The sequence below is a fragment of the Trachurus trachurus genome (assembly GCF_905171665.1).
Source record: "Trachurus trachurus genome assembly, chromosome: 19".
NCBI lineage: Eukaryota > Metazoa > Chordata > Actinopteri > Carangiformes > Carangidae > Trachurus > Trachurus trachurus.
Window position 1 is genome coordinate 22,855,023 of NC_139913.1, and position 17,116 is coordinate 22,872,138.

Consider the following 17,116-nt stretch of genomic DNA (forward strand, 5'->3'; position numbering starts at 1 on the left):
CACGCTGTCATATTTACATATTGTATCCTTCTTGTGTGTTTGTGCTATGATGCAGACAATTCTCCGATCTATTTCTCATCCATTGTGTGTGTATCCTGAGCTGCTATTCGTCCTGTGTACTATATCTGACTCTGACATCATTATTATGGGCTGACTGGGAGGATCTGTGCGCACTGCCCTTTAAGATGCGTCTGTCATCTCTCCCTTAATGGAAAGTCATTCTGGCTGTTTTCTGCGCTGCGGGGAGATCTGCTCCAGCTGGCCCGAGGAGGAACGACAGGAGAGGAGAGGAGAGAGCACGATATAGGGAGAGGAGGGGGGGGAAAAAGAAAAAAAAACCTTGTGGTTCATTTTGTGTCGGCCGAAAATCCCAGGAAGGAAGGGGAGAGGACAGGCTCCGCCGAGGGAGACGGAAATGAGAGGGGGGTGTCCAAAGAGGAAACCCTATCCCTTTAAGAGCAAGTGGGACATAGCGGTGCGAGGAAAGGAGAGGAGGGGGAGAAGAAAGAGGAATTAAAAAAGAAAAGGAAGAAAGAGACAGGGAGGGAGGAGGGAGCGCGGGCGATAAAAAAAGAAAGATGACATCCTCGCAGCTGAACGGCCGAGGTGGAGCGATAGGCTGCGGCCCGGCGAGAGCGCCGCTCGCCGGGGTCAGGGCTTGAATCCAACAGCGAGGCTTCGACAAACACCCGATTGGCCTATTGGGGGAAATCGGAAAAATAGATCCATAAATTAAAAACAAAGCATGACCTGCTGTGCTGCCAGATGCGTGTGTTATAACCCATATCTGTTCTCTTATGCGTAAAATCCATTTATTTCACCGTAGGATTGTTTACGTTTTTTTTTTTTTTTTTTTGCTAAAGTGTGACAGTGTGATATGCGATTTTTTTTTTTAATATTATTATTATTATTTGGAGGGAAAAAAATTCCAAGTAGTTTTTTTTGTTGTGTGCTGTTGCGTTTTTTGTGAGATTGGTGTTTGATGAATTAAAGTTAGAAACCAAAGTCAAAGAGAAACGGGCCATTATCTGGAGCTGGCCTGCTGCTCCACTCCTGCCAGTGTGTGTGTGTGTGTATGTGTGTACGGCAGCCCGCGTTAGTCAACAGCTGCGTGCATTTTAATTGACAGCATTAGGCTACCTCAATGAGAAAAGCTGATTTTCGCAGGCGAGTTAATTCACGTTTTTCGAGCGGATCCAGCAGCAGCAGCAGCAGCAGCAGCAGCAGCAGCAGGCCGCGGCTTGACGCTGCGCGGCCGGGGGCGGCCGTCCGCTCCGAGACCTAGACCACCACCACCACCTCCTCCTCCACCCTGGGCCCCGTCAACACCATGCGAAGGCTGCTGTCCTCGATCTCAATCACCAGCTGACTTTATAATCTCCATCGCTGTGGCGCAAAATGGATGCTGCTTGGAGCAATTTTCTCTTCCAGGTAGGTTGATCCAGCACAGACGCAGGCACAGGCACAGCCCCCCGTGCTGCTGCTGCTGCTGCTGTTGTTGTTGGTTTCTGTATCTAAATTTTACAGCCCGAGCCTTTTCTTTAGGCCGCTCAGTGAGTGTCCTGCAGCCTCCTGCATCCTGCATGACAAAACGTTGCACCCCAAGATAAATGCTGTGACTTTGTGTTTACTTTTGGTGATGATGGCCTTTTTCTACTTTTGCTTCTCCAGAATACTCCCACCCAAAACCAAGTGGAGGGGAGCCTCCAATCAGAGCTCATGCCCGTGCATACGAGTTCTCCCCAAACCCCACCCACAGAGCACATAGCACAGCCTCCTTCTACTGTGGACACTGCTGCTCTCAGTGAGGAACCCCTGCCTGGTGAGGGACACTGCACTCTGCACCTGTGGAGCTCACTACATCTTATTGTGACAGTCCAGTCAGGAGAAGAGAGCCCAGTGTAGACAGATGGAAACCACAAAGGCAACGGCCATTATACATGCAGTAATGCCACCATGTGAAATGCAATCACTCTTTAATGCTTTAAAAACTCTTAAATCTCAGATTGTAGGTGACCTGAATCCCCCCTCGGCAGTCAGAGGTTTAAGTGTGGGATGTTCAGAAACAATCCAACAAGCTTCAACCCTACAAAGATCAGTTTGGATCTAGAAATTCACATTAAGGCAAAAAACTCAGTTTGTATTTCTCACATGCAGATGCCAAAATTCAACATTCAGGGAAATCATAGAAAAGCAGAAAAGAAAACAACTAGCACATGATGTATTTAATACAGTTACCAAACCCTGATACTTTTATTTTTTTTACAGTGAAAATGTTAACATGCAATATTTAAAAAGTTCAACATGACCTTGCCATAGTATCGACATCTAAGAAAAGAAGTTTGATTAAAAGTAAACTCCCAGTGATCGAGAGAGAAGCTGACTCATTACTTCTTGATACATAACTTAAATTATTAATCATTACTTTATAGATCAGCTCATCATTTCAGTATTAATGTTCAGTAGAGCTTCCACCTGCTAATAACCAGCACTAGGAGTTAGACGCAGGACACATACAGTTGCTGTATCTCTTATCAACTTTATTTATCCTGCAAAACTCATTCCTAGTTTTTTATTCATTGGTGTTGTTCTTGTTGTAAAACAAGGCCGTAACCATGGAGTCAACATTGGGGGGGACCAAATCTCTCTCTTTCTATATACAGCGGGGAAAATAAGTATTGAACGCGTCAACATTTTTCTTAGAAAATATATTTCTAATAGAGCTATTGACATGAAATTTTCACCAGATGTCGGCATCAACCCAAGTAATGCACATATACAAAGAAATCTGAACATTTATGTCCATAAATTAAGTTATGTGTAATAAAGTGAAATGACACAGGGAATAAGTATTGAACACATGAAGAAAAGGAGGGGCAAAAAGGTATGGAAAGCCAAGAAAACAGCTGGAGTTGGTCAGTATTTAGAATGTAATCATGTCTCCTATCAGTGCAAAGTAATATCTGCTGGTTTAGTCCTGATTGATGCCTTTTAAAAAGGTTTCTCACCACCAAGGTGTCCGACAATAAGAATTGCATGATGGGCAATGGCAAAGAGCTGTCTAAGAGCTGTCTAAAGACCTACGCAACCAAAGATTTCAGACAGAAGAGTCAAAACAATAATCAGAAGGGTTCCCTAACAGTCCAGGACACTGGTGGAGAGCTTCAGAAAGACCTGGGATCAGCAGGTACAGTTGTTTCAGAAAAAACAATAAGTAACACACTCAACCGCCATGGCCTCTATGTCTTGCATGGTGTGTGTGCATGGAGGCCATGGCGGTTGAATGCATTACTTATTGTTTTCTCTGAAACAACTGTACCTGCTGATCCCAGGTCTGTCTGAAGCTCTCCACCAGTGTCCTGGACTGTTAGGGAACCCTTCTGATTATTGTTTTGACTCTTGTTTTGCAATAGTAAGGTTGTGTAGGTCTTTAGACAGCTCTTAGACAGCTCTTTGCCATTGCCCACCATGCAATACTTATTGTCTGACACCTTGGTGGTGAGAAACCTTTTTAAAAGGCATCAATCAGGACTAAACCAGCAGATATTACCTTGTACTGATAGGAGACAGGATTACATTCTAAATACTGACCAACTCCAGCTGCTTTCTTGGTTTTCCATACCTTTCTGCCCCTCCTTTTCTTCATGTGTTCAATACTTATTCCCTGTGTCATTTCACTTAATTAAACATAACTTAATTTATGGACATTAATGTTCAGATTTCTTTGTATGTGTGCATTACTTGGGTTGATGCCGACATCTGGTGAAAATTTCATGTCAATAGCTCTATTAGAAATATATTTTCTAAGAAAAATGTTGACGCGTTCAATACTTATTTTCCCCGCTGTATATATTATACTTTCTATATACCGTACTTTCTGGACTATAAGCTGCTACTTTTTTCCCCGCCCCGGTGTTCCAGCTCTCGTCTCTGCACACCGCAACACAAACACGCTCCGTACCCGTAATCTTTTGTTTATGACGGTTAAGACTACACAAACACACACGTATATGTTACGTAAAGTTATCCACCGCTCCATTTTTTTTAATTTTTCGCCAGCTTCGTTGTAAATAAATGCACATGGGCGAGAGGAGCATAACCAAAACAGCGTAAAAGCGAGCGGACTTGCACAGTTCCCTACTGTCTTTCTTATCTCATGTTAGAACATGAAAACCTGCGGCTCATATTCAAGTGCGGCCTATATGTATTTTCTTTTAAAATTTATCTGATGCGGCTTATACTCAGGTGCTCTATCCACAAGTTTCCGAACGTCATCTATGGTCAAAACCGGCTTCCGGTTTTGCCGGTTTGGTGGAATTGTACGTTTACGTTTCCATGGTTTTCAGTCGTTTTCATAGTTGCGGTAAACGCATGGATCTATTATCGCTGGCTTTTAACACGGATGTCAATTTGTGTGATATCCACTGTTAAAAGCTGCTGTGATGATCCATGCGTTTTACAGATTTTCATTGAAAAAAAAAAAAAAGAATTCCATGCATTTACCACGACTACTGAAACCATGGAAACATAAACATAAAATTCCACCGGAAGAGCAAAACCGGCAAAACAGGCTTACGTTTTTGACGTTCGGAAAAAGGTGGATAGTCTGGAAAGTACGGTAAATTCACTAACACATGGGATTCTTTCTTTTCTTTTTTTAATCAGCTAGCAATATTTTGGGGGGGACATTTTGAGCATATTTGAATTTTGGGGGGGATGTGTCCCCCCCAATGGAAATGGTAACTACGGCCTTGTTGTAAAATGACTAAAACCATCTCCGTCTGGTCTCCTCCCTCTGCTGCAGTGAAGCCAGTGTCTCGGCCGGCCCGCGTGCCCCACATCTGTGCCATCTGCAACAAGCAGTTCAAGAACAACTACAACCTGCGGCGGCACCAGTCGGTCCACACTGGGGTACGCATGAAGGACAGGGCCAGAGAGCAGGCGGAGGGGGCAAAGGAGGGAGCAGCCGGCCAGGTGGCGGTGGCGGCCCCGTCGGTGATGGCGGTGGGCGCTGGTGGTGGGAGGGCGGAGAGGCCCACTGTTCCCCTCTCCCTGCTCCACCTCTCCGCGCCTCCCCCTCTCGCCCCTCCCGGCGTGCTGGTGGGTGCGCAGCAGCCTCCCCTGGGTAGTCAGGATGGTGATGGGGTGGCCATGCCAAACGTAATGGCTAGTGTTAACCCCCATGCTCCGCCTCCTGCTGCTGTCGTCATGGCCACAGGGGCGACAGTACAGGTGGGTCAGGGCCTTGTGGAGATGGCTGTCGACAACCCCAAAACCTTCAAGCATGTTGTTTCTTAAGCTGCATCGGCCATGAAGGTGGTTCATCCGTCTTCTTTTACACTTTGTCACCTACATGGTAAAAGTTAATGTCTCCCGTGTGTTAATCTGGACTGTACTGATGTAAAGTCACTGGTTCAGGGACCAGTACATACCAGTGATTGGTGCTGGTCCCCAGTTTGAGAAACACTGTGCTAGAAGCCCCCCCTCCCCCCACCTCACGCTCCCCTGCATGTTCTCTGTGACACAAACAGCAGATGAAGGCTTAACGCATCTTTGGTGCAAATCCAAAAGAATCTCAGTGTGCATTCTGCATGGTTTCAACAAAAAGACACAAACATATCGACGCCGAGTGTGTTTTGTTTTTTGTGTATGTGATGGCAGTTCTGTGCAGGGCTGTTGTAAAGGTGATGATAATTCTTGGGGCCCAGCGCCCAGTAGGGCCCACAAAAACCCCAGTAGTCTAATCTTTGTATGACTGATTTATTCTGCATAAGACTCTGACTAATACTCATAGTAATGCTGCATTAGCATCAAAACAAAGTAAATAAAAAATGATAATACATACGTAGTCTAAGAAAGAAAGGGAAAAGTCAGGGGGTAGGGGCCCACTTTAGCATTCTTTCAGGGGGCCCGGAATTCCTAGCAACGGCCCTGGTTCTGTGCAGAAACTGCATCGCGTCTAAACTCTGGAGTGTGTTTTATCCGTTTTGTCTGTTTCTGCCTCAGCGTCCCACCAACCCCAACCCCAACCCGGTGAGGAAGAACCACGCCTGTGAGACGTGCGGGAAGGCCTTCCGCGACGTCTACCACCTCAACCGCCATCGCCTGTCCCACTCGGACGAGAAGCCGTTCTCCTGCCCCATCTGCCAGCAGCGCTTCAAGAGGAAGGACCGCATGAGCCACCACGTGCGCTCCCACCAGGGCGGCGTGGAAAAACCCTACGTCTGCCCCCACTGTGGAAAAGCTTTCTCCAGGTGATTCTGCAGAACGGTTTAAAGAGATAGTTCACCAAAAATTCAAATTTCACTCATTATCTACTCACCCTCATGTGGACTAAGGGCTGGGAGAAGTTTCAGAGTCCTCCGTGGCTTCTCTGAGTTACAGCGGGGCTCGGCGCAGCACTGCATGTCCATATGACGGTTGAGAACGGAGCTCACTTTTCTTCGTCCAAAAAGACACACCAAAAAACATCCAAATACCTCCATGCTGCTCGTCTGTAATGTCCCTCTTGTATTGAAGCCCCGACATGAGAAATTGTTCCGAAAAAAATTAAATAAGTCTATGTTTTAAGCTTGTTTGTAGCAGAAGCTCCCAGCACTACTCTTCCTGGTCCGTCCAAATCTCGCGGGATTTGCATTGACACCCAGTTCACGGCTCCGCAAATCGCGCAAGATTCCGGCAGAGCAACACTGGGAGCTTCCGCTACAAACAACCTTAAAACATAGACTTATTTAATTTTTTTCGGAACAATTTCTCATGTTGGAGCTTCAATACAAGAGGGACATTACAGACGAGCAGTATGGAGGTATTTGGATGTTTTTTGGTGTGTCTTTTTGGACGAAGAAAAATGAGCTCCGTTTGCAACCATCATATGGACATGCAGTGCTGCACGGAGCCCCACTGTAACTCAGAGAAGCTACGGAGGACTCTGAAACTTCTCCCAGCCCTTAGTCCACATGAGGATGAGTAGATAATGAGTGAAATTTGAATTTTGGGTGAACTATCCCTTTAAGTTCCCAAAATGTAGGAGGAGTTAAATATTTACAGAATCTTTCATATTGTTTTGCTCTTTTTCTTTCCCAAGGCCTGACCACCTCAACAGTCACGTCAGACAGGTTCACTCCTCAGAGAGACCTTTCAAATGTCCGGTAGGTCAAATATATAATATAACAAGTATCATCTACTGTGATATTTATGTCAACAGTGAAGTCAAGGTCATTGGCTTCTACATTACATCTGAGTCTTAATCTGATTTATAAAGACATTTCTTGACCTTAGTAAATGATCGTTGATACTTCATCACACATTCTGCATTATGTGTGTGTCTACAAACATAAGACTTTTTTATTGATCCCACAAATTCACTTGTTACAGCAGCAGAGAAGTAAAGAACAAGCAAAAGTAAGGAATAAAAATATAAAAAGGCACTCTATACAGTTATGTACAAAGATAATTAAGGATATATATGTATATATATATACATACAGTTTTGTACAAAACTTATTTATGAAGAAATAAATATATATAGTGTTGCTCGTTCAGTTGTTGAGAAATATTGCACAGTGTGGGTGGGCATGAACAGGAATACATGTAGTTTGTATATACAGAATGGTAATATACACAAGTAAATAAATACAGGCAAATTTCATAAATACAGCATAGTATATATGTTTCTATATATATATATTATTTCCATAAAGGAGTCTTAAATTAGGTCACTTGAACACCAAAAGATGTAAAACTGAAAATGATATAACTACAACACACATAATTATCCAAGTTGTTGGTTTTAAGCTTTTCAGACTTTAAAATGAAGTTAATTGTTGAACACAGCATTTTGTCTAATTCTCTGTAATCTTCATCCGTGGCCTCGTCCCTCCTGTCAGACCTGTGAGTCCAGCTTTGCCACGAAGGATCGTTTGCGCGCGCACATGATTCGCCACGAGGAGAAGGTGCCCTGTCACATCTGTGGGAAGCTGCTGTCCGCCGCTTACATCACAGATCACATGAGGGTGCACAACCAGTCGCAGCACCACGCCTGCCACCTCTGTAACCGCAGTGAGTATTTGACTATCATGGAAAAGTTTATTTATGTCTGTAATTCAATGCAAAAAAGTGAAACTAATACATTGTCGGGGAAAATAAGTATTGAACGCGTCAACATTTTTCTCAGAAAATGTATTTCTAATAGAGCTATTGACAAAGATGTCGGCAACAACCCAAGTACGGTAATGCACATATACAAAGAAAGCCAAACATTTATGTCCATAAATTAAGTTATGTGTAATAAAGTGAAATGACACAGGGAATAAATATTGAACACATGAAGAGAAGGAGGTGCAAAAAGGTTTGGAAAGCCAAGAAAGCAGCTGGAGTCTGTCAGTATTTAGAAAGTAATCCTGTCCCTGTCAGTGCAAAGTAATATCAGCTGCTTTAGTCCAAATTGACACCTTTTGGAAAGGTTTTTCATCACCAAGTGGTCACATAAGAGGCGTCTCATGATGGGTAAAAGCAAAGAGCTTCTCAAGACCTTCAGAAACTTATGTTGCAGAACATCCTGATGGCATCGGTTACAGATGTGTCTGAATGCACTGGTTTATCCCTTAGTGCCGTTATCTGGAACTAAAAAGAACAACATTTCACCATAAACTTGCCACAGCCAGATGCTCCTCACAAGATTTTTGACAGAGTCAAAAGAAAACTAAAAAGAGTTGTCCAAGAGCCAAGGACAGAGAGCTTTAGACAGACCTGGAATCAGCAGATACAGTTGTAAAAAAAAAAAAAAAAAAAAAGTAATGCACTCAACCACCATGGCATCTATGCATGTTCACCATGGAAGTCTATTCAATACTCATTTTCCCTGCTGTAGATCCATACACACACTTTCAAATTCCATGTCTTTATTTAACCCTCCTGTCGTCCTTCTGGGTCAAATTGACCCAATCTGTTCCCTTCCTCCATCCTTCCTTCTTTCCTTCCTTTCTCCCTTCCTTCTTTCCACAATCCCTTTTCCCTTCCTTCTTTCCTTTCTTCCTTCCTTCTTCTTCCTTCCTTGAACGTATCTGTTCCCTCCCTCCATCTTTCTTTACTTCTTTTTTCCCTTCCTTCTTTCCACAATCCTTCCTTCCTTCCTTCCTTCCCTTCATGACTCAATTGACCCAATCTCTTCCCTCCCTCCTTCTATCTTTCCTTCCTTTTCCCCTTCCTTTCTTCCCATCTTTCCCTTTGTCCTTCCTTCCTTCTTTCCCTTCGTCCTTCCTTCCTTTTTTCCTTCTCCCAGGAGGACAACAGGAGGATTAATTTCTTTTGATTGTAATGATTATGGATTACATTTAATGAAGACCTAAAATTCAAATCTCAAAAAATGTGAATATTGCAAAAGACCCATTTAAAAAAAAAAAAAGCATTTTTGATATGGAAATGTTGGCCTTCTGAAAACTATGTCCATCTACATGCACTCAATACTTGGTGGGGGCTGTTTGACTTGAAGTGCTGGGAACTGACTTTTCTCTGATATTCTAATTTATTGAGATGCAGCTGTAAATGAAGAATAGATTGAAAGAAACATCCAGGTCCCCGGTTCAGGTCTGACTGGGAACTTTTTGTTTCCTCTTTTCTCCCTCGATACATAAAAATGTAATAATGATGAAATGAGAGCAGCTCAGACATGACTCCGTATTCACTCTGATCTTTGTCTGGCTTGGCGCTCTCGCCGGAATAACTCTGATCTCCTCCGTCCGCCAGGCTTCACCACGCTGACGTACCTGCGCGTCCACGCCCAGAAGCACCACGGCCAGGAGTGGAAGGACAGTCCGGGCGGCTTCGGCGGCTCGGGGTCCGGCGGCGTCCTGGTCTGCCACTTGTGCGGCGTCCACTGCAAGACGCCCACCCAGCTCCAGGGCCACATGGGCACCCACGGCAACAACCAGGGCGCGCCCAGCCCCGTCACCTCCAACGTGGCCGGCGGCAGCTCCGTCTCCCTTAGCAACATGGTGACGGCGCCCACCGTGTACGTGACGGGCAACACGGTGGTGGACCTGCTGGTCACGGACTGCTCGAGCATCGCAGCGCCGCAGCAACACAGTTAGCAATAGAGAGCAGCAGCAATAACGACCTCAGTCCCTTAACTGGAGGGAAGGTTAGAGAAGGTTGAAGTTACTCGTAGATGCTGATCCGGTTTCAGTTTTGTCATGTCCCCACTTATAGAGAGCCTAAGCAGAAGCAGGAAGTAACGGTCGCCATGGGTCCTCAACTCGGAAAAAGTCTCCATGTAAGTGAACGGGAGTCAAAGTTTTATTTCGTGATCCAATTGAATTGTGCCATGAAAAAAAAAAGACCTCTACCTGTTTAAAACATCACGTTTCATGCCGAGAAATCAGCAGTTTATTGTAAAATGGCAACGGAAGAATGTATTTAGTAGGGCTGGGCCAAAAAAAACGATTTTTATATTAATCGCAATTTTTTTCTGGCGATTTTTTTTTTTCGATTAAAAAAAAAAAAAATTTAATTTTTTTTTTTTTTTGGGACGACCAATCTTTATTGTACGATCATGTATTCTGTGCCATTACACTCGACAAAGTCAAACCGGCCTGTTGTGTTTGTTTGTTCACGGATATCTATGTGAACAAACGAACACAACAGACAAACTGATGTGATGTGTGTATTGTTTTTTGTAAATATGACTTATGATGTATTGTCAAGTGTTTGGTTCAACCTGCTCTTGTTTAAGGAAAGAAAATCACAATAATTGAAATATAAAATCGCAATACTTGTTTAATCAGAATCGCAATTTAAATCGAATCATCGGGACCCAAAAATCGTTAGAGAATCGAATCGGCACAAAAGCGTATCGACCCAGCCCTGGTATTTAGTGTGAAGACGCTCTATGAACTACTGTCCCACAAAAAATACGTAATTTTATTTTACAACAAACTGCTGATTTCTCTTCATGAAACATGATGTTTTAAACAAGTAGAGGTCATTTTTTTCTGCATGACACAATTCAATCGGATCACGAAATAAAACTTTGACTCCCGTTCACTTACATGGAGACTTTTTCCAAAGTGAGGACCCTTGGCGACCGTTACTTCCTGCTTCTGCTTCGGCTCTCTATAGGTAAGGTTGGGATTAAGGGTGGGGGGGAGATTAACTCGAGGGCAGTCTCACCTCGGAGCTGCAGAGCCGGAGCATCGGAGAAGTGGAGGAAAAAAAGGAAGAGCTGTATGAACAGAGCGGTGGAGTGATGGATGGAAGGAGGGACCTTTGTGGCTTCGGCGGGTTCACTGACACTAACGACAAACATGGATGTGTCGTCCGAATTTTCCTGAATGCTCTCGTGCATTTTCGACTCTAATGAAACTGTGGTATTGTGAGCATCTACTGTATTACTCTCCCCTCTCTGCCCTCTCTCTCTCTCTCTCTATCTCTTTCTCTCTCCTCCTTCCCTCAACCCTGGCATTGGCTGCTCTCTGCAAGTGCACCAAGTACTGTATATCTCACACCAGCTCTGATCTTACCTCCATTTTGCAGCTCACTTACTGAGAATCCAAATGGCTTGCGTTTAAAAAAAAAAAAAAACTAATAAAAAACAAGTAGTGAGGCGAGGGGTAGCTCTAGGAAAAAAAACATAACGAAGAGACACATTAGAAGGGAAGTTGTGTGTTTTGAGTGTGTGTGCGTGTGTGTGTGTGTGTGTGTGTTTGTAAGTCAGGGCTCCTCTAGCATGCTAGCGTGTTTGTCTACAAAACTAAAAATCAACATTTGATTTGAAGCTAGTTTATTAAGTTTCTAGAGGGCTGTTTCTAGATCAGGAAAGATAAGAAGACCATGTCGGTTGGTCGGGTGTGTTAAAGGGATAGTAGCATTTTTTAAAGTGGGGTTGTATGATCGACAAATAGCCCCTAAGTACTTTAATTGCAGTAGAAGACTCTCTGCACTCCTCCCGTTAGCAACGCCAGCCCATAGCCCTGCCCAGAGATTTACAACATACATTGTTGTGAATGGACCCAAAGAAACAGCCTATTTTCGCGGCCTAAAAGAGGTTTTACCTGGGAAAAAAAATACACAGTTCCATTGTTCGCTATAATATAATTTTCCAGCCCCTCAAAGTGCAGGAAAAACACAGTTTTTATTTATTAGCGAACAATGGAACTGTGTTTTTTTTTTTTTTCCAGGTAAAACCTCTTTTAGGCCACGAAAATAGGCCGTTTCTTTGGGTCCATTCACAACACTGTTGTAAATCTCTAGGCAGGGCTATGGGCTGGCGTTGCTAACGGGAGGAGTGCAGAGAGTCTTCTACTGCAATTAAAGTACTTAGGGGCTATTTGTAGATCATACAACCCCACTTTAAAAAAATGCTACTATCCCTTTAACTGTATCGTGGGATGTACTTGTTTATTTGTTTCATAAAAGTACACAGGTAAGAATAGAGTTGCGTTCAGGAGTGTCAAGCACCTTAAACATTATTGTTTGATTCAGCGAGGATCAAAATGGGTTTGAGATTTCTTGGATTTTCTTGCTCTGAGTCTTCCTCTCTGGGTCTGGCCATTTAAAAAAAACACACACAAAAAAAAAAAACAGCTAATCAACAACACTTCAGCTTCTGACATGGCGATTCTTGCACCTGAGAACTACCTTTTTGCATGAAAACAAGCTAGCTCAGTCATGCTTATCGTTAGGGAGCTGTCGTAACAAAAAGAAACTTCTAGCGGTTCCACTAAGTTAGTTGGCTGTAAACAATGATATTTATAAAAAAGTGTTGATTTTATTCAGAAAAGTTTTAACATCGTCGGCCATTCATTTGATTGTAACGGTCATTGCCATAGTCCTTTTGTTTTCTCTATGTACCAGTCCGATGAGTGACACTTATGCATTAGATTTAGTCATTTTAACTCTCTGTATAGCACATAATGTTCTGAACGCAAGTCATTATCGTTCCACATTATCATGTGAAGAATGGTCACTTGTCCATTGGATATTCTTTTGGTTGCTTTTGAGTTGTATTGTGAGTGATGTGTGGTGTCAAGAAAGGGCTTCTAAAGTCACGAGTCAGTCAAGTCCGAAGTGCAGTGGCAGTTCGACAACACCACTCGGTATGCTGTAAACAAATCCTGGTTTTGTACTGGAGTGCTTTTTCAGTTTTGTGTTAATGTGTTACCTTGAAATTTGTAGACTTGTTTCTTTCTTCCTTTTCTTTTCTTTCTTTAGAAAATGTGTTCTTCTTCCTGTTGAGAAAAAGTAGTGATTTATTAAACGGTTAATTTTTAGGTTTTTCTCCATTACACTAAGAAAAAAAATAATACCTCTACTCTAGGATTCTGTACAGCTCTTGTGATACATCTTAATGCCTTATCGTACTCAACTGCATTTTACTTCTTTTATGATGAAATATTTCAAATCTTAGTCATGGATTAATTAAGAATATTAATGGGATGTATTTATATTTATATTTTTATATTTCTCAACAGTATGCATGTCTAAAAGGTTGTTAGAGCAAAAAAAAAAAATCAATGATGCTTACTACAGTCATAAATATTATGTTATTTTGTAGATGAAGTAGAGATCATGTTATTATTTTGTAATTTGGACAATTTAAAGTAAAAGGGGTAAACAGGCCTTGTTCTGTGGACTGATCTTTTCACACCACAGCTTCTCACTGACACGACTCACAGGACAGTGCTTTGGTGTTTGACCTGCAGGTTGGAAGTCCTCCATTTGTCCATCTTTAACACACGCTTTAGTAATGCATAGCTAATGTGTAACTAATGCATGGCACATAATGATTTCATCCAGGATGTATCATGAATTCCTAATGCTCCCCATTGCGAAGTGATGGGATTGATGTGATTACTTAAGAATAGGTTAATATTTCATGTGCCTTAACTCAGAGTTACTTTGTTCATTAATTTATATGCCACCAAATTAGCTGGAGTCCAGTTTGATCAAAAAAGAGAAGGCAGAGATTCCCAGAATAGGAGTAGTGACAGGAAACCTGACACACCATTAATACTCAATTCTTCTCTGTCACTTCAGTACACTGTCAACGTTTACTTACACTTACATGTCTGTCCATTTAACCCCAGCTGGTAGAGTGACACCTGCAAGATCGTTGGCTTTTTGTCAATGATTCCACTTTCCTATACTAGTATCTAATATCCAACATCAAACATACACGAAAACAGCTTGGCATTTCTATAAGAATCTGAAATGATCTTTTGCTGTGAAACTGGTTCCAAAGGTGGTGGGAGTGGCAAAGGTCCAAAAAGTACTGCATGATGTAACTGGCAGTATATTAATTCAGATTGATTCATTGTCATTAACAAACAATGACTTGATAATTTCAGGAATTCATGACACACCCCACATGTCACTGGCACAGATAACCAGCGCACATGTTCTCCTGTTATCTCCCTCAGTGGGACACAGTGTGCCATCAGGACCAACAGGACAATACATGCTAAACAAAAAATCTATGTCACACAGATTCCCAGTAAAGGGAAAGTGAGAAAGACCACATCTCCTGTATGTCTTGTTATTAAATTGAGCTTTTGGCTCCAGTGTTTAAACATGAATTCAAGTGAAGAAGACTGCAGAGGAATCCAGTGGCAACAACTCTCACTAAGTCTTGACTTGACAAACTTGATATCTTGCCCCTATCACACTGTGATATCACAGTCAGTATCACTGTAAAGCTGAAAAGAACATGTTCAGATTCAAGCACCATAGATAATTGAACACTATTGTAAGTCCATGAGACAATTTTAAGCAGATGCACCAAAAAAATACAAACATAACGTGATGCATTCAGTAACATATACTATGTATGTTACACAAACATTATGTGTTGGCATACGTATTGATTTGTGTTCTTACTAATCTTTGAGCAGAGTGACAATTACATGTACACACAGGATGTATTGTTTTTGATGCAAACAAAAAGCAGATATTCTACTGACCAATAATGCATTTTATATTATAAGTCACTGATATATTGAGATCTCCAAGAGGTAACTCTTGTTGTCTTTACAGGTCTTCCATGATGAATAACCAATCCAAGACAGCCTACTATTTCACCCTACCTGACCGGATCTCTGGTCAGCTGCTGAAGTCCTGCTGCAGCCAACTAGCTGGTGTTCTCTGCCACCTGTTCAATCGCTCCCTGTCAGAACACTCCATCCCATCACTCTGGAAATCATCAATCATCTGTCCAGTACCTAAAAAGAACAACCCCTCCTGCAATAATGACTACCGGCCTGTGGCATTAACATCTCTGGTTATGAAGGGCTTTGAAAGGCTTATTCTTTCCCAGCTCCAGGAGGAGGTCAGTATGCACATGGACCCTCTCCAGTTCGCATACAAACAGCACAGAGGTGTGGATGATGCCGTTTTGACCCTGTTGCACGCCACCCACACACACCTGGAGAGGCCCAAGTCACTCGTCAGACTGGTCTTCGTAGACTTCTCGAGTGCATTTAACACCGTACAGCCTCACCTGATGGGACAGAAACTGCTGCAGATGGACGTCAACCCACACCTAATCATCTGGATCCACTCATTCCTGTCAGACAGATGCCAGAGGGTCAGAGTCAATGGTCACCTCAGTTCATCCAGATCACTCTCCACAGGAGCCCCACAAGGGTCTGTAATATCTCCAGTCCTGTACACACTCTACACCAACGACTGTAGGAGCAATAACCCGGGCATAACTTACATTAAATACTCTGACGACACTGTGATCATTGACACTACCAACTCACCAGGTCAACTACAGGCTGAGATGGACACCTTTGCAGGGTGGTGCAGAGAGAACTGCCTTGACCTCAATACCTCCAAAACAAAAGAACTGGTCATTGACTTCCGTAAAGCCCCCCCTACCATCCCCCCTCTGTCAGTCAACAACCAGCCAATTGAAAGGATCAATTCATACAGATATCTTGGGACCATAATCGACCATAGACTCACCTTTCACACAAACAGCGAAGCCATTTTTTCCAAGTGCCAGCAGCGTTTATTTTTTCTCAGGAAACTCCACAGACTTCAGGTTCATCAGTCAGTTTTAGTTGCCTTTTACAAATGTTTCATTGAATCTGTCATCACCTTTAATATAACAGCCTGGTTTGGTTCACTGTCCAACATACATCGCAACCCACTTAACAAAATCATAAACATGAGCAGTAAAATAATCGGACTGGCACAGGAACCACTTCACAGCATCTACAGCAGACGGACTAAACAAAAAGGTTTTCAGATAGCTTCAGACACTGCACACACACTACATAATCACTACAGTCTTCTACCCTCAGGCCAGAGATACAGATCCCTTACTTTTAAAACCAAGAGAGCCATAAGTTTCATTCCATCATCGATCAGACTATTGAATAGCTGACCTGGCTTGGCTTGGGTGTGTGGGTGTGTGTGTGTGTGTGTGTGTGTGTGTGTTTGTGCCTCCTCTCTTTTTAACATTTACTTTGTATTTCTAACTTTTTCTTAACATGTATGTACTTATCTGTTTATTTATCTTGTTTTAAACCTGCACTGACGCTTTTACACAAATGAAGTTCCTAACGGAAAAATAAAGTTCTTTGAATTGAATTGAATTGAATTGAATATTAGCACAGAGCTGGGTTATTACTGCAAAGTTGCGTTGATTGGGGTTTATTCTGCAAACCTCCAAACATGTCATGGTTTACATGCCTGCAAAACCACAAATCTATCAACAGACCAAACATCTCTGATAATGTGCATCTGAAAACTGATCACTAAACAGTTTCTTTGCAAATGCTGTTCAATCCAAAGGCCAAATGATTGATAAACACTTCCCAAAGTCCTTCCGAAAACCAATGACATAACTGGATTGAGCGGAAAAGCATTGATAGATATTGTAAAACTATGAATGTAGCTGGAATAGAGGGGGTCTCCTTATGGTGGATTCATTCAGCATTTCCCTGCACAGCTAGAAAGCAGCAAAATTTACCAAATGCAGTGCAGTGAGTGGTGGTGCAAATTTCTCGTCATGACATGAGCTGCTGTCTGGACCTGTAGGAACTAGCTGGCGCAGCAGTACACGGTGTTGAGTCAACGTTGCATCTGCGAGGCTCTGGCAGGAGGCAGAGGCAGC

General features: G+C 42.8%; 1 protein-coding gene across 2 annotated transcripts; it reads left to right on the forward strand.

The window, feature by feature from the left end:
* The first annotated feature begins 680 nt into the window (after window positions 1-680).
* Window positions 681-10,279, forward strand: mazb (MYC-associated zinc finger protein b (purine-binding transcription factor)). 2 transcript variants are annotated; one of them, XM_083994161.1, is made up of 7 exons: window positions 681-1,431; window positions 1,672-1,822; window positions 4,805-5,232; window positions 6,007-6,254; window positions 7,085-7,148; window positions 7,887-8,058; window positions 9,745-10,279. In XM_083994161.1, exons 1-7 carry the CDS (start codon window positions 1,399-1,401, stop codon window positions 10,086-10,088), a joined length of 1,440 nt encoding a protein of 479 aa, XP_083850287.1. In that variant the 5' UTR covers window positions 681-1,398; the 3' UTR covers window positions 10,089-10,279. The 2 variants fall into 2 exon arrangements, with proteins under 2 accessions (XP_083850287.1, XP_083850288.1); XM_083994162.1 differs by having other exon boundaries at window positions 4,805-4,911.
* The last annotated feature ends 6,837 nt before the right edge of the window (window positions 10,280-17,116 follow it).